Source organism: Lissotriton helveticus, chromosome 4_2, assembly GCF_964261635.1.
Source record: "Lissotriton helveticus chromosome 4_2, aLisHel1.1, whole genome shotgun sequence".
In the NCBI taxonomy this organism is placed as follows: Eukaryota; Metazoa; Chordata; class Amphibia; order Caudata; family Salamandridae; genus Lissotriton; species Lissotriton helveticus.
In genome coordinates, this window is record NC_136064.1 from 91,936,534 (window position 1) to 91,961,995 (window position 25,462).

The 25,462-nt window shown below is 45.5% G+C and overlaps 1 protein-coding gene across 4 annotated transcripts in view; it reads left to right on the top strand.

Moving 5' to 3' along the window:
• LOC144752216 (arf-GAP with Rho-GAP domain, ANK repeat and PH domain-containing protein 1-like) overlaps nucleotides 1-24,609 on the top strand; it is a 309,705-nt gene extending 285,096 nt beyond the window's left edge. For all 4 annotated transcript variants that reach the window (XR_013594053.1, XM_078640182.1, XM_078640183.1 and 1 more), the window contains 2 exons: nucleotides 3,563-3,668; nucleotides 24,376-24,609. Coding sequence is in view for 3 of the 4 variants with exons in the window: in XM_078640182.1 (XP_078496308.1) it covers nucleotides 3,563-3,668; nucleotides 24,376-24,532 (263 nt within the window). In the remaining variant the exon portion in view is untranslated. The remainder of the gene's footprint in view (nucleotides 1-3,562; nucleotides 3,669-24,375) is intronic.
• Nucleotides 24,610-25,462: the final 853 nt, after the last annotated feature.

A 25,462-nucleotide genomic window follows, 5' to 3' on the forward strand; every position in this document is an offset into this window, starting at 1 on the left:
GCGCTTCTGCACACGGGTCACACATAACTTGAATGCCTCATAAGGTTATAGGTTTGACTTCTGTGTCTTCTGTTCCCAACCTGAGGTCAGTGTGCCACATGGAAGCAACTCCTACTCAAAGCTATTCATTTCAGAGATTTGTGCTGTTGATACTGCATAGCGGTGCAAAAGGGGGTGGTGATGAACAGAGAATCTGAACCAATCAAACACTCACACCCAGTCACCAGATCTGGGTTTAATCCATCACCGTTCTTTAGCACACTCTGCCACCCCACTTCAGACATGGCCATATGCAAATCAGTCTGACCCTGTGCCTCATGGGAACAGTCCAGCCCGAACTGCCAAGCCATGCCTTCCCTGGAACGGAAACAAGCTTCCTAGGACCGGTTTCTGGCATTCCAGCCGTCTTCAGCCCAGCTTGCTTGAATCCAGTGCAAAGTGAGCAAGGGACTCACATCTGAGCATACCCTGCCAACTTATGGCGAACAAAGCGGTACAAAAGGGGGTGGTGATGGACAGAGCATCTGAACGAATTAAACACTCACACCCAGTCAACAGATCTGGGTTTAATCCATCACCGTTCTTTAGCCCACTCTGCCACCACTCCGCAAATCAGTCTGACCCGTGCCTCATCCGTCCATCACCACCTACTGTTCTTGCACTTTGTAATCATTTATCATCCCCATGGCACTTTAGTCGTTCTGCCAAAATCCAGAGAGTGTCTTGTATCTTTCATATCACTGTTCAACTTCAATTTACATATTTCTAAAGAGTGGTATGGCCTTCACATAAGATCATTATTGACACACTTGACCTGTTTTTTTTAATTTCTTCTCCACATATGCACACCCCTCTCAGCACTCTTGACTTTGTTTACTTCTTGCATTTAATTTACTTACTCTCCTTATCTATGCTATTTTTAATTTTCTGATAATTTTCTTCTTTTCTAACATTTTGCTGCCTTCTTTTCGTCACAAGTTGTAGGTTCTTTTAAAACGACATTATTTCGCTGCGATCAACGAAATTTTCCACTTTTGATTTTGGCCAAAGATGCTCTTAACGCCTTGCCTCCCACCAAGAGCTTCACATCTCTTCCCCATATGAAACCTATATTGTAACTGGCATGATCTCTGAGAAGATTGACTGCATTGCTTATCCTAAACCTTGTGAAACCTCAGCTAATCCTCCACAGCCCGTCTTACCACTGCATATGTCAGTGCATCGCGTAGAACCTTGCAGGCACAAGCAGGAGACATATTTTCTTCGCTATTTTCATTTAATTTTTTTATATTTTATATTTTTGTTATTGTTTTCCAGTTTAAGCAAACAGTTGGTAGATAGAAATAGGGAGACAAGTAATACAGCGTATTATGGAGAGGCATGTATTCTACCCCAGAAACCTACTTGCAGAAAATTCCATAATGACGTGGCCACAGATGAGGCCCTATGGTGAGGAGTGGTCTCATTGGGACCACATTTATGTTTTGAAAGTGCAGTTATCTGTAGTTGCTATTTTTAATAATAGGTTGGGTACATTCCTAGAGATCAATATGAAATCATCTGCACTGAATGACACAGAGCATACCTGAAAATGAGTTACTATCAGGCTAATATTTCTGAAAGTGAGGGGGCAGAAGACCGCCAATAAACTGATCAGAATATGGAGATATATCAGAGCTGAAGACCCAGATATTATTTTGCTACAAGAGGCCAGCCTGTTAAGGGCAGACCAATTTTGGCTGAAAAGCAGGACATACCCATATCAGTTCTGGTCATCAGCAGACATAAAAACAGGAGCGGTTTCGATCATGTGTGACCATGATGACTGTGCTCTCATTTCACGGAGCTTGGCCTAAAAGACACTGGGCACTTCCATGCCACCGGAGATAGAGATTTCTTTTTACTTCCAGGTGCATAGGTCACACACCAGGACCAATTACATATTCATGTCCACACCCCTCTTACAGGGACTATAATGGGCAGACATGTTGGAGATCTCCACATCTGATTACACAAACACATGCTAAGTTGTTCGGGTGCCGGGGAGCAGAAGGTCTTAGAGTAAGGAAAGGTGACTTGCTAAGGAACCCGGCTCACAGGGCTGAACGGCACATTCGGCCAGATCGTTGCTTCCTACGTATTTTCATATCACCTCTACATTGACGACACCCAAATCTTTCTCTTGTTTTCCCACATTCACTCCTCTCATAGAAACATCTCTAACTGCCTCACAGCTGTCTGTCACTAGATGACTATCAGGTTTTTTAAACCAAACTTGTGTAAGACAGAAATGATCTGCTTTCCCAACACGTCAATACTGGTCATCCTTCCGCACCCGATCCACCTGATATCTGACCTCTTACGACCTGAGCCGGAAAGCTTGGTGTATATTTCAACCCTTTCTTGAGTATGGAATTTTTCATATCTTTCACATCCACAGCAGCCAGATTTGAACTATTTAATGTTAAAGAAAAGTTGCCTATATATTCCCTTCCACACCGCCAAGGCAGTAATATACTCGCTTGGCCTCAGAAAACTTGACTATTGCACCTGTCTTTCGGTTGAGCTCCTCCTGTGCACTTTTTCCCCATAGGACAAGGTACTAAAGTTCAACAGAATGACCATTTGCAATCTGCCCTATCATGTCCTAACCTCCAATTACCATCACCGAGCTATAAGCTACTCATACTGGTCTTTAAAACCATAAACAGCTTCTCTCTAAACTACCTCTCCTAAATCCTGTGCTGATACATCCCACTTTGCAATCTGCGCTCAGGCAACCTTAACCTCCTGGTCACCTCCAAACCTCAATGCGCACCTGTAAGATTCAGATCTTCCATCTACCAGGACCTCTGAACTGGAACTCGCTTCCAGCTGAAATGTGCGCTATTGCGTCGCTAACCTCCTTCGAGACTGCTCTAAAGATCACCACATCAGGAGAATCCTAATTACCAACTACATGACACTTACCATCTCTATGCAATGACTATTGTAAATATGGGCATTAATGCTTTTGAATCTTCTAGTCGTACTGTCTTGTTTAAGTTAACCATCCATCACCCACCCCTTCTACATGTTCCCATCATTACAACTTCTTATGTACCGAGTAATTGTTCCTGTGTAAACCATTTCTTCTGTATTGCTTTTGCTGATGATTCTAGCTGAAATAGTTACACTAATAATGTAGTGGTTCAAAGGAAAATTCCATAATTTAATTGCATTTTTCTGTTTTTGCTGAATAAGTCATAGAAACACATATTTGGGTGCTGGTAGGGAAGCAAGGTGTTGAGCATACTCGCCAGTGACTACTGGACAGAAGGCCTGCAAAAAGTGCTCGTCTGGAATTAGGATAGTGCATGTGGTCATGCTGCACACTTCAAGTATTGGGGCATAGATTTCACTAATTGGCCCCATAAGAAAAGTACCTTCTCCCCCTAAACGACAAAGGGGGGGTTACTCAAATGTCTGTGTTTAACAGCCATGCTTGAAACATGCCATTTACTCTTCCACCAATGACAAGTCTATGATTTTGCTCATCTGTTTTTCCTTGTTCTTTTTGCAGCTGTGACAGAGGAGAGCGACAGAATCGCAGTTTACAGCACACTCCTGGATGCCATCCCAATTCAGAACAAGCTGCTATTGAAGGACGTTTTTGCACATTTGCACTTGTGAGTATGTTGTGGGTTATCCCTGCTGGGGACATGTGATTGTTCCCTTCTTCACCTTACGGTGGGTGGATCATCTTGTGAAGTCCTGAGTCTTGGATCCAGCATAGTCCTGATGTCAGGCTAGTTTGCAGCGTCTCCGTATCGTGATATGTCTAGCTGTGGCACAACACCGGCCAAGGGTATGTTGTCTATCTAGGGGGCATTACCTGCATAGAGGACATTATGTGCCTACATTGCAGTTTGGTTAAGCTGCAGTATCTGCCATAGATTTATTATCTGGATATAGGGGCCTCTTGTCTGGCTAGGAGTCTTAGCTGTGCTAGGGGATGTGCCACACCATGGGCATAGGGTCTACAAGAGTATAACAAAGATCAGGATCATGCACAGATGAGGAAGAAGATACCTATGGGTGTCTTTGTTTGGTGGCTATTTAGTGGGCATAAGAATATATCAGAATCTTGAGGAGCCCTCGTACTACCAGAATATCATAGGCTGTATTTCTCTGAATAGTAGGCCTGTAATACAGGAGACATTTGGTATACAAGAGGATTTGAGCCATCCTGCCAGAAACACAGGGATATATGTGAGGAACCTTGAAACCAAGCATGGTCAGAGCTATAATCCTCTCCGAACAGAATAAACCATAATCCTAAAACATATCAATAATCCCCTAAATGCGGTAGACCGTGGTTTTCATCATCTGCAGAAGGCAATGGATTTTTGAAGCAAAAATGTTTTGTGGAGCTCAGCACTCAAATAATATCCATCACCCACTTTTAATTTAAAAGTAAACATGAATTTGTTGTTCTTGAGGACTTAGGTGATAATCATGGTGGTTTTGAATTTTCTGTTGAATTTTGCCTGAGTGATAGATTGGCGTCTGTCATCAGGAGGAGAAGGATTTGCTTGTTTACCCTAATACTTGAGTCGTTGGTCAAGGGATCACGTTCAGCATCACGGGTACTGATCTATTCCATTTGTTAAGTAAAAGTAATATTTCCATCAGATATGTTTCACAAGAATCATGCTGGCAGTGAATAGAACAGTGATGGTGAGGAGGTTAACAAAAGTCCAAGGAGCCTCAGCTAAAGTTAATTAATTGCACTGGTTGACCCTTATCACTGTCAAGGACAGGAATACATGCACAGGATGCACATTTCTACTTCTCAGTAAACACAAGGTAGGAAACAGTCATACTTACAACAGTATGCGTGCAGCATTATTCGTCCCTACGTGACGTAGATGATCTTTCAGTGCTGTTTGCAGGTCCTGGAGAGAATCTTCATACTCTCAGCAGAAATAATGAGGCGCTTAAAGTACCTCGAGTTCCCTACATAGTGACACATACCCAGATATACCAGACCGACACAACCCCTGCTCTCCTGCTACCCAAGACAATGGCCGTCCACTGTGGTAGAGACATAACAGGCGATTCTGGAACCATAGAGCTAACTCCTGAGATGCTGTGCTGCTTCTGAGGGGTGCGACAGAAGAGGACATGCCACAGGACACGAGGTGCTCTTCCCCCCCATCGTGGATAACGCACATGTGAAGAACAATAAGAAAGACATTTGTCAGATTTCTTATAGGTCACCCTAATGTTGTGATTTCAATCTTCCATTGGCTCCTGTTGCCAATCAATTTCGAAGTATACATGATGTTGTGACATCTGGGTCAAAGACGATGCCAGACCATGGCCTATAAACGAGCTATCGTTGCAGGTAGTAAAATTGGCGACCTCTGAAATCTGAGCCTTTGCTAAAGACCTCTTTGTGATCTGTCCATAGATGGAGGACTTTGCTTTATTCAGGATCTCTTTAAGGGACTTGTTTTTTAGTTCTGTTTTCAAACTTTACTATAGCTGAATAAACATGACACGAGTACCTTGTTTTCTTTAATGTGAAATCAAGGTCCAGTTTGAAGGCTTGCTTTTACATGCCACTGACATCTTAGTCCTTACAGAGGGGATGAATCTTCTAGCTTCCTCAGTCTTCACAGTTCTACATTAGTTTCCCAAACATGAAATTAAACTTGAGCTTGTCTTTACAACTCCCCCCATAGTTATGTTTTGAGTCCACACTGCTGGATACTGTTCCTACCCTCTTCCTCTACTTGTGTGTGATGTGATGCTCCTTCCTTAGTCCATCAACACAAGCGGACTCTGCCTTGTTTCAAACATCAATTTCTCCTCGCATGTAGCTAAGAGTAAGCCCCAGGAAATAACGAGCCATACACTCTGTGTAATCGAAGTAGAGGCCTGGGGGCCTATCAACGAGGGGGTTTGTATTGCTCTTGGAGCACGTCACGTGGTGCAAGAGTGACACAAACTTGAAGTCAGCTGTATGAAGCCACACAAGGCCTGCTTGTGTGGCCCTGAGTGGCTCCATAAACCTGGAATAAGGCAACACAGCGCAACTCACTGCATTACCTTACACTGCGACAGGGTAGCATTGCATGGGTGTTGCGGTGGGTGTTCCCACGCACCTCCCATGGCTTTTGAAGCATTCCCAGATTTACCAGAACTGGTAAACCTGGGAACGTGCCAAAAAGATATGCAGAGCAAGGAGAGTATCTGTATTTCTCCTTGTTACTTCCTCTTTGTACGTGTGAATGTAAATGTGTTTGTATTTATATAGCGCACTTCTACCCAGAGGTCTCGTAGCGCTGTATTCATACCGCTGTGGAACCCAGCCTGGCTTTCCTGTGAAATGTCCACTCTTGGGCACCCCCAAGGTGAAGCCAGGCATCCAAGCGTTGCTGGGGCCGGTGTGGAGGCTAAGCAAGCTATTGCCAAGAGTTGCAGAGCGGGACCCATGATTAGAATAGGCACCGAGGCGAGAATTATCAGGTCCGAGGAAATTGAGTCCAAGAGCCGCCGAGGCGGGAATTGAACCCTGGACCCGGGCCAGACCTCTGCATCAGGGTCTGCCGCTCTAACCATTGAGCCACACTTCTCCACAAGGTGTGATGCATTCTACAGCTTACATGGATATAGGAATATCCCTCTGAGGAGTGTTTCTGTGCAGGAAGGTGCAAGGGTGCCTGCGTTGGCGCGAGGCTGCCAAAAGGGCACCAGCACAGAGGTAAAGGCAGGAATTAAGCGTAAATACGTTTCCCTGTCACGCAAGGTGGCTTGCCGCACTGTGGGACTATTTCATAAATAGGCCTCCTTATAAAGAGATCTCATATTACTGCTACCCAATCCCTACCGCAGCTCTTGGGTAGTAGGTAGAGAAGATTCTGGTCCCATCCTTCACCCGGTGAGAGTCCAATTGCTGGATCCTTGAACCTTGGTTCTTCTCCTCATGTAACAATGTTTTAATGGATCTCTTCCGATCTGGGTAACAAACTTAGATATCTAACAACAGAGTCCTGTAGGATTTCGGGGTGCTAGGAAAATGTAGATATGCCAGGTGCAAGAAAATGTGGGTGCTATGGGACGCTAAACAGAAAGGGGATAGGCAGACAGAAGGGAAACACTGGATGGAGCAAGACAATGGAGGGGTAGCAAGGAACGGAACAGAGAGGATCATGGAGGAATCTTTAGATAGTGAAGTAATCAAGAGAGCTATAATGCGCGATGCGATGTTTGTAAAGTAGGGTACTGAGCTTTCTCCTAAAGTGTAAAATAGTTGGTGGTTGGCGGTTTTCTGTACTCTTAGCCCATAAGACGGGAGGACCCCCTTTGGTAATGCTGATGTTGCATGTCTGATGTGTCCTGATCGCTCTCTTGATTGTTTATGCCACGTTTGATAGAGGGACCTCATCATCAAGTGATACAACAGGTATTGAATCTGGTGCAGCTGGAGTTAGTGGAAATCACTGAACGTTGACGTCATCCTGCCACCCTTCTGAAGACAGAAGGAGCTGAGGCATCACATGCACAGTGCTCTTTGGGTGTCAGATGGGTTTGTGAATGCCGAAAACTTGGACAAACCTCATTTTTCCCCGGGAATCCCATTGCTTATTGGAGTGAACAGACCGAAAATGTAAGCTATTGTTAATGCAAAGAGGCTTTTACTCTGTTAAAAATGGAAGTGATGCATTAGTTTGGGATTTCCAAATGATGGGTCTCATTGACCCCTCCATCTTGGATGATTATGGGAGATTCCTAAATTAATAAAATTCTTTTTCGTCCAGGCATCTGATCTTGTATCTAGCCCATGAAATAACATGGTAGTGGAGACAAATTGGACGGAGGATGTATAAGGGCCTCTTTTAGGGCTCAGTGGAAGGAGTATGTACCATCCGCATAGCTGAGTACTTTACTACCGCCATGGCAAACGCCCTCTGCCAGCTGAATTTAGAGATTTCCACCCATCCGACATCTCTTGCACTGGCAGGAACTCCCGTCATGGCGGTTCCTGTCAATGTATTGAAAGTTTCATAAACTGATCCATCAATATGATGGAGCCGCACATAAACCTTCAGTATTTCTTTTAGTTTAAAAAACAAAATCCCAAACTGGGATTGTGTTTTTGATGATAAAAATTTACAAGTTTTCACTTCCCATGACACGGATACTGAAAACTGGCCATTTGTCTCCCTCTCTAAATCAGGCGGGTGGTCAAATGGCCAAACCTCCGATGGAGGTGTATGAGAGCAGCGGAAACAGAGTAGTCGCCGCCTCTGACATACTTCAGTTCCGCCCGCCTCTAAATGGGGGGGTGGAACGTCAGTTTGGCAGGGAGGGTACTCCTTAGCATTTGTGACAGAGTACCCTCTCCGACAAACTCTAAATCAGGACCTATGACTATTACTGAAAGTGAAGTAAAAAAACATGGAGTTGCCTTTCTGCAGAGTACTGCTCACACATGGATGATGAGTACCTTTATCGACATTCCTTGCAGTTTCAACAAAGTGTGGAACATTGACTGGGATGAATATAAAGTTCATCAAAGAGGTCTGTAGCCCTTCAGTTTGTTTGGGTTGAATGCATGTTGTTGAATGAGGTCAAAGAACCCATAACTCCGAAAGGACATTGATAGCAGGAAAAAGACAAGCTCTCCTGCTGCGGACAGCCAGGTCATCCAGCCAGACAATGCCACAAACATCCGCTAACGTGGTGTACAGGAAAACAGACATGCCAGTGGGGGCTGAACAACTGGCAGGCCTGGCAGCACACTAGTTGTCTGGAGGGCTGGCAGCTTCTCCATTTCCTAACCTCAAAGTCCTCTTGAACACACTGATGTGTGGAAAACAACAAAAAGTGATGGGTGGAATGTCTGAAATAATGTCAGCCACTGGTAATTAATTGAGGTTGCTTTTCGATCCATTTTTTTTTTGCCCACTTGCCTCCCCTGATCAGCCTTGGTCCTGGTTCAATGGGGGCAGTCCAGCCTGAATCGCCAAGCCGGAGCCAGGAATACAATCAACTCTAGACCAGTCTCAGCACTTTTGGGTCTCATCACCAGGGTGCAGCTTGAGTCCTATGTCACAGTGAACACAGGACCCGCAAGGCATCGTACTGAGGAAACAAAAAGGTTATGGAGCACATGCTTGATTAAATCTCAACCACTGGTAATTGCTCAGACTGCATTCCATTCCGTTGTTTTTTGGCTACTTAGCCACGTCCGATAGAATGTGTAACTGATCCCTTACGAGGTCACTCCTAACATAAATCTGACCCTGTAGAAACATCAAGACACTTCATGGTTAACTCTGTTTTATTCACAGGTACATAGTTACATGTACACCCACCTACAACCATAGGATGGCGGGGTGCGAAGATGTTGCAGCAGTAAGACAAATGCAAAAACAAAGGTCAAAGCCCCAACTTCTCGTGCCACCCCCTCACCTCCCTCCCTGTACTATGACTTCTACAGCTAAGAAGAGAGACGACAGTTAATAAAATAATCCATTCAGCTTTGGTAGATGTTGATGAGTGTTACTGGGGACCACCCAGTGGTTTAGGAAGGGAGGTGCAGTGGCTGCCGGCCGCCCCTGTTGTCATCACTGAGGGAGGGGGGGGTCAATATGGCAAAAATATGTGCTTTCAACACATATATTCGAGGCATATGAGCTGCAGATCACACACTATGCATAGATCGCCATCTCGTTTTGGGCCCGGATGTTTGCAGTTTGTTATTGTCTTGGAAAGTGTTTGGAGGTCGCGAGATTGGTGACTCCTCCTTTGGACAATAGTACGCATGGTCATCAACTCCATCTTCAAATAGTTTTTTTACGCCATTGGGCTCGGATGTGTTCCACGCGTTCCAGTTCGGTATCGTTAGAGTTACCTTTCGACGCGCAATCCTTACCCAATTCTTCGGTATTGTTTTCGATTGCGTTTCCCTTTCGACGCACATCTCTACAAACTTTTACTTCGGTTTCGGTCGTTGAAGCAGGCCTTCGGGCCTAGCTGCGCCATCAGGCCTTCTTGGCTCATGGAAAGGACTCCTTTCAAAAAATGGCCTCATTGTGGATCCAGGTTTCCACATGCCGATCTGCCTGAGGTGTGTAACCTCTGCCTTTCACCTGAGCACGAGGCCAAAGACTGTCCGGCTTGTGCCTCTTTCCACTCCAAGAAAACCATCAGAGATCATCGAGCTCGAAGAAGCATGGCTCAATCATTGACATCGATACCAGACGACATCTTCCAGCAAGGCATCAATGTACCGGAGCAGGAGCGGAAGGAAGAAGGCAATTTCAGCGTCTCTGAAGCAACGGGTCGTAAGTACTGACGTCGACCCCTCCCCCCCACCCACCCACCCATTTAAAGGCTATGGTAACACCTTCACCTTCGGGCCTAGGTGCATACCATGATAAAACTTTCCACGCCCCTCCTTCGGGCTCAGCAAAGAAGTCTGCAAATAAGCCTTCAGGCCACTCGGGATTGAGCCAGCCTGATGTCAGTGTCCATCAACTGTTGTTTTTGCAAAACTCCATCCTCGGCACCGACTAAAGAGAAACTGAAAGAGAAACAGAAAGACAAACCATCGTCCTCGTCCGCGCCGACGCCTGATTCCACACCGGCGCATTGGGCACCGAACCCAAAAGACACTCACACTTCGGATCAAGGGCCACCGGTTCCGAAACCCACTAATCAACCTTCGGATTCCAAAAAACCATTGGAACCGAAAAAACAACCAGTTCCAAAGACATCTGGCACCTCCGATCCGAAAAAATCATCGGAGCCAACCAAGCAGCCAGTTCCAAAGACTCCAACCAAACCTTCGGAACCGACCTTCGCCCTAATTGCTCGGTCGGAGCTGAACTTTCAACAACTTCCTTTTCCCCTTATTCCCCCTGCTGATTTCCTGGTAGTTCGCTCTCTTTCTTTTTCTCCCCCCATCACTTGTCTCCTTATGTACCGCGCCCACCTCAGTCCTTACCCTCATTTTTTACGGCATTTCAAGATCTGTTGGCTAACCTGGTGGTCAACTTTGCCTCGGTCTTGGTCCTAGGGGACTTCAATTACTGGCCCTCAGACCCACATGAGTGCTTAGCCTCTAAAGAATTCACGGACTATCTTTCATCCCTCAACTTTGTGTCACACATATCCGTTCCCACTCACTCCCATGGGCACACTCTGGACCAGGTCTGGTCCCTTAACCTCCCTGTGGCCTCGGCTGCTGTTTCGCTGTGCCCATGGTCCGACCACACCCTCATTTCCTTTTCCATTCTCCGAAACCTGATGCCTAAAACTCCGCATACCAAAAACACCTGGGCGCGGAACTGGAACAGACTGGATTATCCCTCCTTGACCTCCTCACTTTGCAACTCCATTCCCATTCTTGAGGGCTTATCATCTGCCTCTCAAGCTAAGGCCATTAACATCTGGCTGGCTGGAGGTTGCGACTTAGTGGCGCCTTTACGCCGTATCTCCATCCGCCGTCCCAAGGACTCCAATAGATGGTTTAATGACCACCTAAAGGATCTCAAACTGAGTGCCCGACGGGCGGAGAGGCAATGGAGGAGAAATTACAGCCCCTCATTAAAAATCCATTTTCTATCAGCACTGGCCAAATATAAATCTGCAATCCTGGATGCAAAAACTTCCTATTTTTCTTTAAAAATAACCTCTGCAGAAAATAAAACCAGGGAAATCTTCAGCATAGTGAATGACCTGGCATTCTCAGACCGAACCTCGTCCCAAATTCCTCCTTCCCAGCTCCTCTGTGACCAACTGAACACCTATTTCGTAGAGAAAATTGTCACCATTAAGACCAACATTCCACCACCCTCGTCTGCCTTCGTCGATTCCTCCCCTCCGTCCGTTCTAGTCCCATTTACATCCTTTCCCCCTCTCACCCAGGACTCCTTTCTGGAGATACTTCCCAAAGTGAAGTCAGGGTCTCCTGTGGACGTTTGCCCGGCGCGAGTCCTGCAGCAAATTTACTCCAGCTGCCCTGACCTCCCCATCGCTTTCCTCAACAGCTCCTTGGCACAGGGTGTTGTGCCCTCTGCGCTAAAGGCTGCAACAATAGTGCCCATATTGAAAAAACCTGGCGCGGAACCTTCCATCTCGGCCAACTATCGCCCCATCTCCTTGTTACCCTTTCTGGGCAAGGTGATGGAACGCCACGTCACTGCGGCACTTAGCGCCCATGTTGAGGCAAGCGGAGGATTGGCATCCCGCCAAGCCGGGTTCCGTCCTAGGCACTCGACCGAATCAGTCGTGGTCGCAGTCCTAGACAATCTCAGAAAGGGCATGGATGAGAACAAGCACCAGGCACTGGTCCTCCTCGATCTCTCCGCCGCCTTTGACACGGTGGACCACACCATCTTACTTACCCGTGTCAAGGCGGCCGGTATCGGGGGATCAGCCCTCGTCTGGCTCTCCTCCTTTCTGAGGGACCGCACTCAGGCGGTTCGGTTAGGTAACTTCACGGCCACTCCTCTGCCCGTCACGTGCGGTGTTCCCCAGGGCTCCTCTCTTTCCCCCTTGCTTTTCAATCTCTATATCTTTCCTCTCATTTTCGCACTTCAGCAGCTGGAGGTCACCGTCTATAACTACGCGGATGACCTCCAGCTCATCTTTGATCTATCCTCTTCTCCTCTCTCTGTCTCTAACTTCCAGTCAACTATGACTTTCATCAGGGACTGGATGAACCACAACCACCTTAAGTTGAACCCGGATAAAACCGAGCTGGTTCTCACGGGTGGTTCATCCAGCCCCTGGAACTCTTTTTTCTGGCCCCCCTCTCTCGGTCCCTCACCCACCCCTTCCACCACAGTCAAAACTCTTGGTGTAAAAATAAATAATCAGCTCACTCTCCATTCACATATCAGTTCTGTGGTTTCCTCTTGCTTTCTCACTCTTCGTACTATCCGCTCTATTTCCCGTTTCTTTTCCCCCCAGGCACTTAAGATCATCGTGGCTGCACTTGTGATATCGCGACTGGACTACGCAAACGCCCTCTATCATGGTATTCCCGCATACAGCTTGCGTAGACTCCAGATTATCCAAAACCAGGCAGCGCGACTGGTGTACGGCCTTCCTCGTTATCACCATTCCACCCCCCTTCTCAGGGAGCTTCACTGGCTCCCTGTAAAAGAACGTTCCCTTTTTAAGATCGGCTGCATGGCCTTTCAGGCCCGCCAGGGCACTGCCCCCGCGTTTATCACTTCACTTATCCATCCCTATGTACCTGCAAGAGAACTCCGGTCTTCCTCCATGTCCCTTCTTCAGACTCCTCGCTTCACACGTAAAAAGTGGGGCGGGGCCAGCTTTTCCACCCTGGCTCCAACCTTTTGGAACTCACTCCCTGATCACCTCCGCTCTGCTACTCAGTACCTTCCCTTTCGTAGAGATCTCAAAACATTCCTCTTCAGCCAGGCTTTTCCCTCTTAAATTCTTCTAATACTTCCTTTATCTTTCCTTTTGGTCTCTTTTTCTGCAGTAGCCAATCCCCCCAGCGCCAAGAAACCGCAAGGTGTACGTTGCGCTCTAGAAATATTTTAAATTAGAAATTAGAAATTACAAAAGTCCCCCATTCCAAACCAAATGTGCATACAACAACTCCAAAGACTGTGCCACACAAGCATTCGGACTCGAAAAAATGGAAAATGGCCAAACCTACACCATCTCCACATCCTTTAAAGAAAAATTGCTACCTCTTCTTTAAGGATCCCTTCTCCACCTCCTCCTCCACTATACATTTCTCCTGTTCCATCTCTAATACCATCAGAATCTCCTCCACCTCCACATGATGATGATACCACTGGTGATGAAGGGGAAAATGAACCTCCACAGGGGCCTATTCATCACATCCCAAATGACTCATGGGAAAATGATGGCACTCCAGATGTTCCTGATACACCACAAGATGTCTATCCATGTAGACCATCTCCTCCAGAGGACACTATAGGTTTCACTCAACTAATACACAGGGCTGCACAATACCACGGGGTAAACTTACATACAGACCCCATAGAAGAAGACTTCCTTATGGACACTTTTGCAACATCCCAAAGGTCCACCTCAATTCTACCAATGTTAAAAGGGGTAATTAAACACGATCCTGAAGTCTTTAAAGACCCAGTTAGAGCTAGAGTCATTAATCCTAGAATAGAAAAAAGTACAAGGCTGCCCCAACTCAGACTGCATACAATAAGGGACAACTTCCCTTAGATTCCTTGGTTGTTTCAAACGCCAGGAAAAGGGCCAGTTCTCAAACCTCCGGTGATGCTCCACCACCTGGCAAAGAGTCAAAACTCTTGGGCGCATCTGCCAAAAGAACAGCGTCACAAGCAGCCAACATATGGAGGATTGCCAACACACAGGCTTTACTAGCCAGATACGATAGGGCACACTATGACGAGCTAGAGACCCTACTACAACACCTTCCAGATCAATATAAGACAAGAGCCACTGATCTTATACTGGAAGGTAAACTTGTAACCAATACCTCTATTGGGGGTGTGCTCTAGATGCTGCAGATACAGCCTCCGGAGCCATAAATACCAGTGTCCTTTTACGCAGACATGCCTGGCTAAGAATATCAGGGTTTAAACCTTAGGTTCAGACTACCATACTGAACCAACCCTTTGACCAACAACACTTATTTGGACCTATGGTGGATTCATCTTTAGAGAAGATGAAAAAAGACACTGACACTGCCAAATCAATGGGAGCCTTGCAATCGCACGCTCCCAGAAGTTCTTTTCGTCGCTCCTCTTATATGGGCGCCTCTAGAGGCTTCCACACAGATAACGTCTCCACTTCATATAAAAGTTCCACACAAACCTCCTCTCCCGGAGGAGGCCACAGGGGCAATAACAGCAAAGGTAGGAGCAAAACTATCAATACTTGTACTGCCACCACCCCCAAACAATGACTTCCCGTCGCTCCCCCGGACTATCCCACTCCAGTCGGGGGACGATTAACCCAGTTCCTACCTGTCTGGAACAATATCACCACAGACAGGTGGATGAGACAAATTATCCAACCTGAATATTGCCTGGAGCTTACTGCCTCTCCGCCCAATATGCTACCCAAACAGCGCCCAATGTCAACAGAACATTTAATGCTGCTAAAACCAGGGGTGCTTTCCCTACTGCACAAAGATGCAATAGAACCAGTTTCCCTTCACCATCAAAACACAGGAGTTTACTCCCTGTATTTTCTAATCCCAAAGAAGGATGGAACCCTGAGGCCCATATTAGACCTCAGACCATTTTCACATGGTCGCTCTTCAACAAGTCCTTCCCCTTCTAAAACAAGGCGATTTCCTTGCCACTTTAGATCTCAAGGATGCCTACTTCCACATTTCCATTCACCCGGTTCACAGGAAATATCTTCGGTTTGTAGTGGACGGTCAGCATTACCAGTTCAAGGTACTCCCATTCGAAGTTACCATAGCACCCAGAGTATTCACAAAATGTCTAGCAGTGGTAGCAGCCCACTAAAGAAGACAACAAATTCATGTCTTCCCATACTTGGACGACTGGCTCATGAAAGCCAAGTCACATACTCAGTATGTAGGTCACACACACACACCACAATCCAACTACTGCATGACTTAGGGTTTACAATAAATCACCCAAAGTCTCACTTCCAACCATCCCGCATCCAACAATACCTAGGTGCCACAATAGACACCTCAAAAGGCCTTGCATATCCCAATCCAGCCAGGTTAGCAAGCATGCAGGCCCTTATAACAAAGTTCCAACTGCAACACTCGCTACCAGCTCGAGTGTTCATGCAACTCATAGGGATGATGGCCTCTTGTATATCCATAGTACCTCCTGCAAGACTCCAGAAGCGCCCCTTCCAGGAATGCTTAGCACGTCAGTGGAAAGAAGCTCAAGGCCAGTTAACAGATCTGGTGTTGGTAGACGGCCGCACACATCGCTCTCTGCAGTGGTGGAACACCCAAAACCTTTCCAAAGGGCAACCCTTCCAAGACCCGGTTCCACAAATTGTGTTAACAGCAGACTCATCACTCACCGGCTGGGGAGCTCATCTACTACATCACACCATACAAGGCAGGTGGACACCACAGCAAAAGTTACACCACATCAATCATTTGAAGCTACTAGCAATATTTCTGGCATTAAAAGCATTCCAGAAACACGTATCAAACAAAGCCATTTTAATCTGGACGGACAATATAACAGCGATGTATTATCTACAAAAAGAAGGGGGGACACACGCTTTGCAGCTCTCTCAACTAGCACAGAGCATATGGAGATGGGCAATTCCTCAGAACATATTCCTGTTAGCCCAACATCTTCCAGGATCAGATGGCAGATCTGTTAAGTCGTCAGACACAACAGATCCATGAGTGGGAACTTCATCCACACGTCCTGCAACCGTTTTTCGTAATGTGGGGGCATCCAGAGATAGATCTCTTCGCCACACATTTAAACACAAAATGCCCAAGCTTCGCCCCCAGATATCCACACCCATTGTCCAAAGGCAATGCAATATGGATGAATTGGTCAGGCAGATTTGCCTACGCTTTTCCGCCTCTCCCACTCATTCCACTAGCGGTACGCAAACTGCAACAACAGTCACTAACACTGATCCTAGTTGCTCTAACATGGGCCAGACAACCCTGGTACAAAACATTGCTGGAACTATCAGTAGTCCAGCACTAAAAACTACATCTCTCCCCACAACTTTTAACACAGAACCATGGAGAGATCAGACACCCAGATCCAGCACAGCTCAACCTGGCGATCTGGCTCCTGAAGTCCTAGAATTTGGTTTTCTAAATCTTCCATCTGATTGTCTTAATGTCATAAAAGAAGCTACACGCCCCACCACTAGAGCCTGCTATGCAGCCAAGTGGAAAAGATTTGTAATATACTGTACCAATAACACAATCAATCCTCTAGATGCGTCTATTCAAAACACCATATGTTACCTGCTACATCTTCAAAGATGTAATCTAGCTTACACATCAATCATATTACATCTCACTGCCATAGCAGCCTACCTGCAAAATAGACATCTGTCATTATTCAGAGTACCTGCCATTAAAGCATTTATAGAAGGCCTCAAAAGAATAATTCCTCCCAGGGTACCACACTCTCCAGTGTGGAATCTAAACATCGTGCTCACTAGGTTAATGGGACCTCCATTTGAACCTTTGCATAAAAGTGAGCTACAATTTCTTATATGGAAAGTTGCTTTCCTTGTGGCTATCACATCTCTCAGAAAAGTCAGTGAGCTACAGGCACTAATTATTCAAGAACATTTTTTACAACTCCATCATAACAAAGTGGTTCTCAGAACAAATCCCAAATTCCTTCCAAAGGTTATTACTCCCTTCCATCTCAACCAATCAGTAGAGTTGCCAGTCTTCTTCTCACAACCACAAACAGTAGCAGAAAGAGCTCTTCATACATTAGATGTAAAAAGAGCACTTCTTTACTACATTGACAGAACAAAACCTTTTTGTAAAACAAAACAGCGTTTTGTTTCCTTTTCACCACCGCATAAAGGCAATCCCATATCAAAGTCTGAAATTGCAAGGTGGATTGTCAAATGTATACAAATTTGCAATCACAAAGCAAAACGTACACTTTCTATTTCTATTCCACTCGCAAGATAGGGGCATCAATGGCATTTTTAGAAAACATTCCCTTAGATGACATCTGCAAAGCAGCTACATGGTCTACACCGCACACATTCACAAAACACTATTGTGTAGATGTGCAAATAAAACAAGCTAGTGTGCGCCAAGCTGTACTCAAAACATTATTTCAAACTACTGCAACAGATATTGGTGGTCGCCGCTAAAGGGACAGTACTGCTATGCAATCTATGCATAGTGTGTGGTCTGCAGCTCATATGCCTCGAACGGAAAATGCTACTTACCAGTATGCATCTGTTCTTGGCATGTAGAGCTGCAGATTGACCCACGCCCACCCACCTCCACGGCTACCTTGATCTGTTTCAGTATTATCTTTAGATACAACATACATGGACATCTCTGTCTGTTCTCACAAAACTCCATCATTTCCCTTCTTGGCGATTTTTTTTGTTTTTTTTTTAATATGGAGTCAATGCCCATGCGCACTATTGTCCAAAGGGGGATTCACCTATCGCGTGACTTCCAAAGACTTTCCAAGACAATAAAAAAATGCAAACATCCGGGTCCAACACCAGATGGCATCTATGCATAGTGTGTGAATCTGCATGCCAAGAACAGATGCATACTGGTAAGTCGCATTTTCCTTTTGCCATTTTGTCAAGTTGGGGGTGACAAGAAATTCTCTGCACCGGGTACCACCTGACCTTGCTACACCACTGGGACCATCCTGGTGTGTGCCCCCCCTAACACGGGAGCTCCGTGGGTTAGGTACTTCATTACTCCACCCCATGGGATTGTGTGAAGTGCAGTATTTGTAAGTATGTTGGACATGTAGCTCCCTAAACTATTGAGCCAAAAAGGCTATGCACAACTTTCAGACTCTCTCCGATGCATCCACTCCCCTCCATCCCAGCCGAAATGTTCTCTTTTCCCAGCAGCTCTCACATTGGAGTCAGCCGTACATTGCATGAGAGACGACTCCGACTGTCAACACCTATTTTTCTGTTGCAGCGGACTAAGGGAGTACAGAACAAAGCAGTACTGATATTGAAACTTCCTGCTGCGTCACAGAGTTTGGCCATTGATAGAGGGCAGACGAGAAAAACGAAAGCGCCACCACACTACAGACATGGGGAAAACAAATAAAAGCCTACCAAGATAAACTTTTCAAGCAAAGAAATCTCTCGGGGATACACAGGAAGCGCATAGAGACTCAGATCTGGACTTTGAAATGCAGGGAGCGTCAGCAATAGAATCTAAATTGCAAGCCATGCAGTAGAGCCTCCTATTAATAGATGGCAAAATTGACTCCCTAAAATTGCGTATAGATAACATATCAACAAAACTGAATAAGCAAGCATCCAGGTTAACGGAAGCAGAGCAAAGACTTTCGAATGCAGAAGATGAAATACACACAGTAACCGGGTTGTGCACAGCCGTGGAGAAAATATTAGAGGTCATACAGGCGAAAAATGAAGACTTAGAAGAACGCTGAAGACATTCTTGGTGTTCCATAGACCGCAAACACAGGGCGGATGGAGAACAGATGCTAGCCACTTTCTTCAGACAAGAGAACCTGTCCAATATGCTAGTCTTAGAACAAGCCCATAGATTTTGACAGGGGGGCCTCCTCCAGTTGCCACACCGCGACCCATTATTGCTAAATTACTCAATAACCGTGACCGGGACACAGTGCATCGCAGAGAGAGCTTAATTACCAAGGATACCAGGTATCTTTTTGCCCGGATTTTGCAGCAGCCGTCCAAGCAGCGAGAACAGATTACTTAACCATAAAACAGCAACTACAGAAAGCTGAAATACCGTACGCAGTGTTGTATCCAGCACGTCTGCGTATAGACTATGGTGGCCAACAAAAGATGTGCACCAGCCCAAAGGCAGCCAAAGTCTTTTTGAGATTTATTGCGTCAAAAAAAACAAAAACAAAAAACAGCGGAAGAGGAGGACTCTCAGGACTGGCTGCATTTATGGAAAATACACTATTCCGAAAAGAAACCAGTAGCAGAAAGTATTATGCCAAGGCCCACAAGCAGGGCTGAGACACTTGGCAAGGATGCTCTCTGATAACAATCCGGTGGCACCTGCAATAAAAATACCATTATGCACTCCTTGACAATTTACGTGGAGATTCAGGGCAGACGCACTATTAGACCCAGTATGTAAGACCACCATCTGACAAGCCATTGCAGACTATTTTGAAATTAATAAGGGCTCGGTTAAGAAGGAAAGCACTTTATGGGAAGCATTTAAGGTCACAATTCGGGGTGTATGTAGAAGTACAAAGGCCGGAATACTGAAAGATATATGCAGACAATTGAAACAGATAGAAGACACCCTACAACAATTAGAAAAAGATTATGGCACCAAACCCAATCACCCTGGATTCTATACGTGAACAGATTACAGACTATAACGACCTGGCACAGAACGAAACGCAGTGTATAGTCTGTCGCAATGTCGCAAGAGCATACGGTGAAGTGGGAAGATGAGGCCATAACTTGGTCAATAGAATAACCCCAGGTAAGAGACAAACTACTACGAGCATGATAACGAACAGAGATGGAGTAGATCACTATGACATACCTGGAATAGTAACACAGTTCAGGGAATTTTATGAAGGACTATATGCATCCCGGGGACAAATTAATGCAGAGGCACTAGATGACTTTCTAGTGGGTATAGCGCTTCCATGGCTATCGAATGGGCAGAGGGAATATCTAAGCCAGCCCATAGATGAAGGAGAAATACTTGTGGCCATATGTACATTGCTGAACAAGAAAGCACCAAGTCTGGATGGATTGACTAGTGAATTCGATAAAGAGTTTGCAGACTTGATTATACCCTATATCCTAGAGATGTACAAAGAGGCTTTGAAGAATGGAATCCTTCTATCCCCACTTTGTGAGGCTTTAATAATAGCTTTATTGAAACCAGATATGTCACCGACCCACTGGGAATTCTACTGCACGCTGTCTCTCATTAACATGGACGCGAAGACCCTAACAAAAGTGCTAGCGGCTAGATTGCAAACATTGACAATCATTCTCATGGACAAGTCCGGTTTATACCGACTAGAGCCAACATGCACTATCTATGTACGCTTTTTGCGCTATACCTTCAACTCAACCCGAAATTAGAGGCTGCAGCAGTACTATTAGATGCTGCTAAGGCATTTGACTCTGTGGATTTGGGAATATATGTTTAAAATTCTATGACAAATGGGGATCCCGGAGGGTTTCAGAGATTCATAAGATTACTGTATACCGCCGTGGAGCGAGAGTGCAAATAAATGGGTATACATCTGAAATACTGTCAATTTATAGGGGCACCAGACATCTCTGTCCCCCCTATTTTTATCTCTAATTCTGCAACCAATGGCATTGCGACCTCGACACTACGCTTCCATCAGAGACAAATACATATTTCATTATATGTGGACGACCCGGTGCTGTATGTCAGGGACCCCGGAACACAGCTCGCCCCAATACTCCGGAAATATATCCGCTTTGAACAATACTCAGGCCTTTGCATGAACTAGTCGAAGTCAATAATAATACCCTTAACGTTAAAGTTTTTACCACATGCGCTAGATTACCCTTTAGAATGTACTGTGGACCCTGTAACATTTTCAGGAATATGGATACATAGAGATCCAGAGGAGATAATAAGGGAGTATATGAAAGGACAATCGCAAAACTGGAGAATCAAATTGAGAGGTGGATCAGTATGCCACTATCCGTAGCGGACAGGATAAAAAATTATAGTACTATCGCGATTTTTATATTTGTATACAAATATACGTATCATATTACTGAGCCCCCTTTTTAAAACTATACACACTCACCGGCAAGAGCTAATATGGGCAGGAAAACGGCACGCATTAAATGGGAGGCACTGACCAGGTCATATAAACAGGTTGGGTAAGGCTTACATGTGTACAGGCTCAATTTGCACACTACTAGTATAACCCCCCCGCCCCCATATGTACACACTGCATCTGACAGTAGAAGGCAGAAAAGCTTACCGCACACCACTTCGCTACATTCTAGCACCCAAGAGACGAGGAATACCGCGCCCAGAAATAAACATGATATATTGCACCACATTCGCATGGCCGATTTTGGGTGCGAAAGCCAATAAACCTCAGTTATACGCCCCGTCACTCCCTCTAGGACACCACCCAGCCTTATCAGTCATACAGGAACAGGGGGCAGGCAGGTATAGATAAGGTGGGAGATGTAAACCCAGAAGGGACATTTCTAACATCTCACAAGTTCAACTATATACAGTACAAAATGCCCCTATTCACATTCATATGTTATCGACTTCGTGCAGCGATCCAGGAACTATGCTCTGAGTTCCCAGAGGACCCACCAGTGCTCCAACCATTACAGACATTTCTAGCTAGCCCCACACGGGGCCAGCTCGTCACTGAATTATATAAGACCGCGCTAGAAGAGAGCCGAGGCACCAACATTGAGGCCCCTGAACACTGGAATGAAACATTAGACCCTGAGGTGACACTGGAGCAATGGGAGAGATGCTGTGTGTTAACAGAGCTGTTAACATCCAATTGCAGCTTGCGTATTATTCATTTTAAATATATACAGCAAATGTATTATACACCAGCTAAACTGCACAGGTATGGTCTCAGAGATACTGATGGATGCAAGTGGTGCAGGCGAGACGGAGCAGGTTGTATGCATCTGGCATGGGATGGTGAGCTTATTCAAGATTTTTTGGGCACATGTAGTTCAAGACTTGAGGGATATCACATCAGATGAGATCCAGTGTAGTCCACAGGTATGCACGCTGGGCGCGCTCCCAAAAAAGAGGAGGAGGATATGTGAGTTTATAGCAGTAGCGATACTACTGGCTAAAAGACGGGTAGACATATATTTGGGGCCCCTAAGGTTGACTTGTTGAGAAAAAATGCTATAAACGACTCAGTGGATTCGTAATAAGTACGTATACTGCATATGTTGGTGCAAGAGTAAATTGAGAAAACGGGAAAGAAATTGTAATGTCCAAATGTATGGACAATGAAGTTGATAATCGGTGAAACTATGGAGCTGTACATGATATGTACTGGAAATGATAAATAAAAAAAATAAAAAATTTAAATTCGTAATCAGTAAAGATTACAGAGTGAGAGGAAAAACAACAAAGGCTATGTCAGTTTGTAGTCACATTCCTATGAATGGCTGACGTCTAGGAGGATTGTTAGAAAAAAGTGAAAAACCTATACAGAAAAGGGGTGGTGAAGAAGAAAATGTAATAAAGGAAAAAAGAAAAGTAGTAAGAAAGTGATAAAGGGTCCCTGGGCAGGAAAGCATGGATTGGTTGAAGGGGCAGACAGGGAGTGGCAGGCATAAACCCACTCTACTAAGAGCCTTTTCTGGCAAAGCGTGGAATGCCCCCTCTCCATAGTATAAGCACCCCCTCCTTTCACAGCTTCATATGCCTCCTCAAGAACCTGCTGCCTATGGAGCATTTGTCCCCGCCTGTCTAAATCCAACCTACCAGCCGAACACTATGTTCTTTTCGATACCCAATACGATATGGACAATTATTCGCCTTCACATCTGATGTTTTTCAGCCCAGCCAAGTTCTAGTTTCTAAGCTTTCCCACTACCAGTCCCATTTTTGGACCAATGGTGCCTTATGGAGAGTGTTTTTTCCTCCTAACCTTATACATATCTCTGTCCTCTATTTGTGGAGGAGTGTGGCTCAATGGTTAGAAGCGGCAGACCCTGATGCAGAGGTCTAGCCCGGGACCAGGGTTCAATTCCCGCCTCGGCGGGTCTTGGCTCAATTTCCTCGGACCTGATAATTCTCGCCTCAGTGCCTATTCTAATCATGGGTCCCACTCTGCGACTCTGGGCAATAGCTTGCTTAGTCTCCACAACGGCCCCAACAGCTCTAGGATGCCTGGCTTCACCTTGGGGGTGCCCAGGAGTGGACATTTCACAGGGAAAAAGCCAAGAAGGGTTCCACAGCGGTATGCGTTACAGCGCCAGGACACCCCAGTTGGGGTATAAGTGCGCTATACAAGTACAAATTTCATTTCATCACTCACAAGCCCTACTTGTGTGACCAATGGGGCCTCATGCATATATATCGCTGCTTTATTCTAGTCACATTTGTTCTGCTTGGTGTCTGTACTTGTAGTCTGATTATGGCAATCAAGAAGCAGGTGATGCGTGCTTGTCCATTCTGTGTGTCAACATTTAGGAGCATGAAGATGTCTGAAAAAAGCAAAGCAAAAACACATAATACAAGCCTTCAACCCACTTACATGCGTAGAGATATATTGTCAGATATAACGCACTAATTGATGTAATGTTTCTATTTATCCGCTGACGGATTACTGTAAGGAATATACTGCAAGAAATTTAATGAAATCAATAAAATTGTGTTAAAAATAAAAATACCACCCTTCAACCCTCCTGCCAGGTCATAGCTGTTAGGGCCTATATGCAAACCTGCTCTTGGGTACAAGGGCCTTTAGAACGAGCTATGTCGCCGCGCGTGCACTGTCACTGACCGCGACGAAGTCCATGTCTTCTTCCTGCGCTCCCGGTTTGTGCTCGGCACCAGGTAAAGCTGCATACATCTCCCTGGCTGTTCTATATACAGCTTTGATGGAATTGACCCTTGACCTTCAAGGAGTCCTAATGGATCTCTCTTTCTTCTTCTAGGGTCCACCTCCAGTCCAGTGTGAACAACATGCCAGCGCTAAACCTATCCGTGGTGTTTGCCCCCACACTGTTCCACAGCATGTCGGACTTGTCCGTCAGCACACAACTGGTGAATGACTTTATCGTATACCACCCAGCCATCTTCAGTGTGCGATGAGAGGCGTGGGTGGACATGACGGTGGCAGGCCACTCTCTTTTGTATGTAATATTAAAAATAAAGTACACTTTATGAGATTCTGGTCGTCTCATCTCTGTGTTTGGAAAAGTATGTTCTCATAGGTGAAGGCAAATGGAGATATACACTCTGAACTCAATGAGAAAGGGCCGAGGTATCTGTGCCCATTACTCACTGCTTATAGACCTACCCGGAATCTGAGGTCTACAGGCACAGTTAAGTTGGTAGTACCTAAGGTTCATAAGGTGCGGTCAGGAGGTAGATCCTTTGGTTTTCTCGCGGCTAAGGCCTGGAATAATCTTCCTATGGAATTAAGGACCTATTCATCTGAAACTATTTTTCGTAAAAAACTTAAAACCTGCGGATGGGTGTTAGTATTCTGGGGGCAGGACTTTACGCATCTTAGGCCTGTGGGTCTCGGGCGGGGGGGTAGGGGAGAGGGCTTGTGGTCATGGTCTGTGATGTCCTAGCGCGGGGACACTCCGTTGGAGAAACCAGGCACTTTATAAGCTCAATAAAAATGAGAAGAATATACACATCAACAGCCATGTACAGCTACAGGTGCTGTAACATTTCTATATCATGAGATCAGGGTACGGAGAGTGCAGTAACATATGTAGACCAACAGACTGGTGAAAGGTTAAGTGCAGTATCATGTATCTCAATGGGTGCAGAAAACTGGAAGAGGGATAATGCGTGTGAAAGTGAACATATACAGACATCTGTACATTATGCACATCATCCATGTACTCCAACATAGTAATATCTGCACATTTGTGTAGAGGACTAAAAGTAACAAGCATTGACATAGCCAATAGGTCTCGCCTTTGGGACCTTATAAGTGTTTAGCCATGCAACAGTTGCTATTGTTGTACCAAGGATGTTGTGCTGGATGACTAAACACTTATAAGG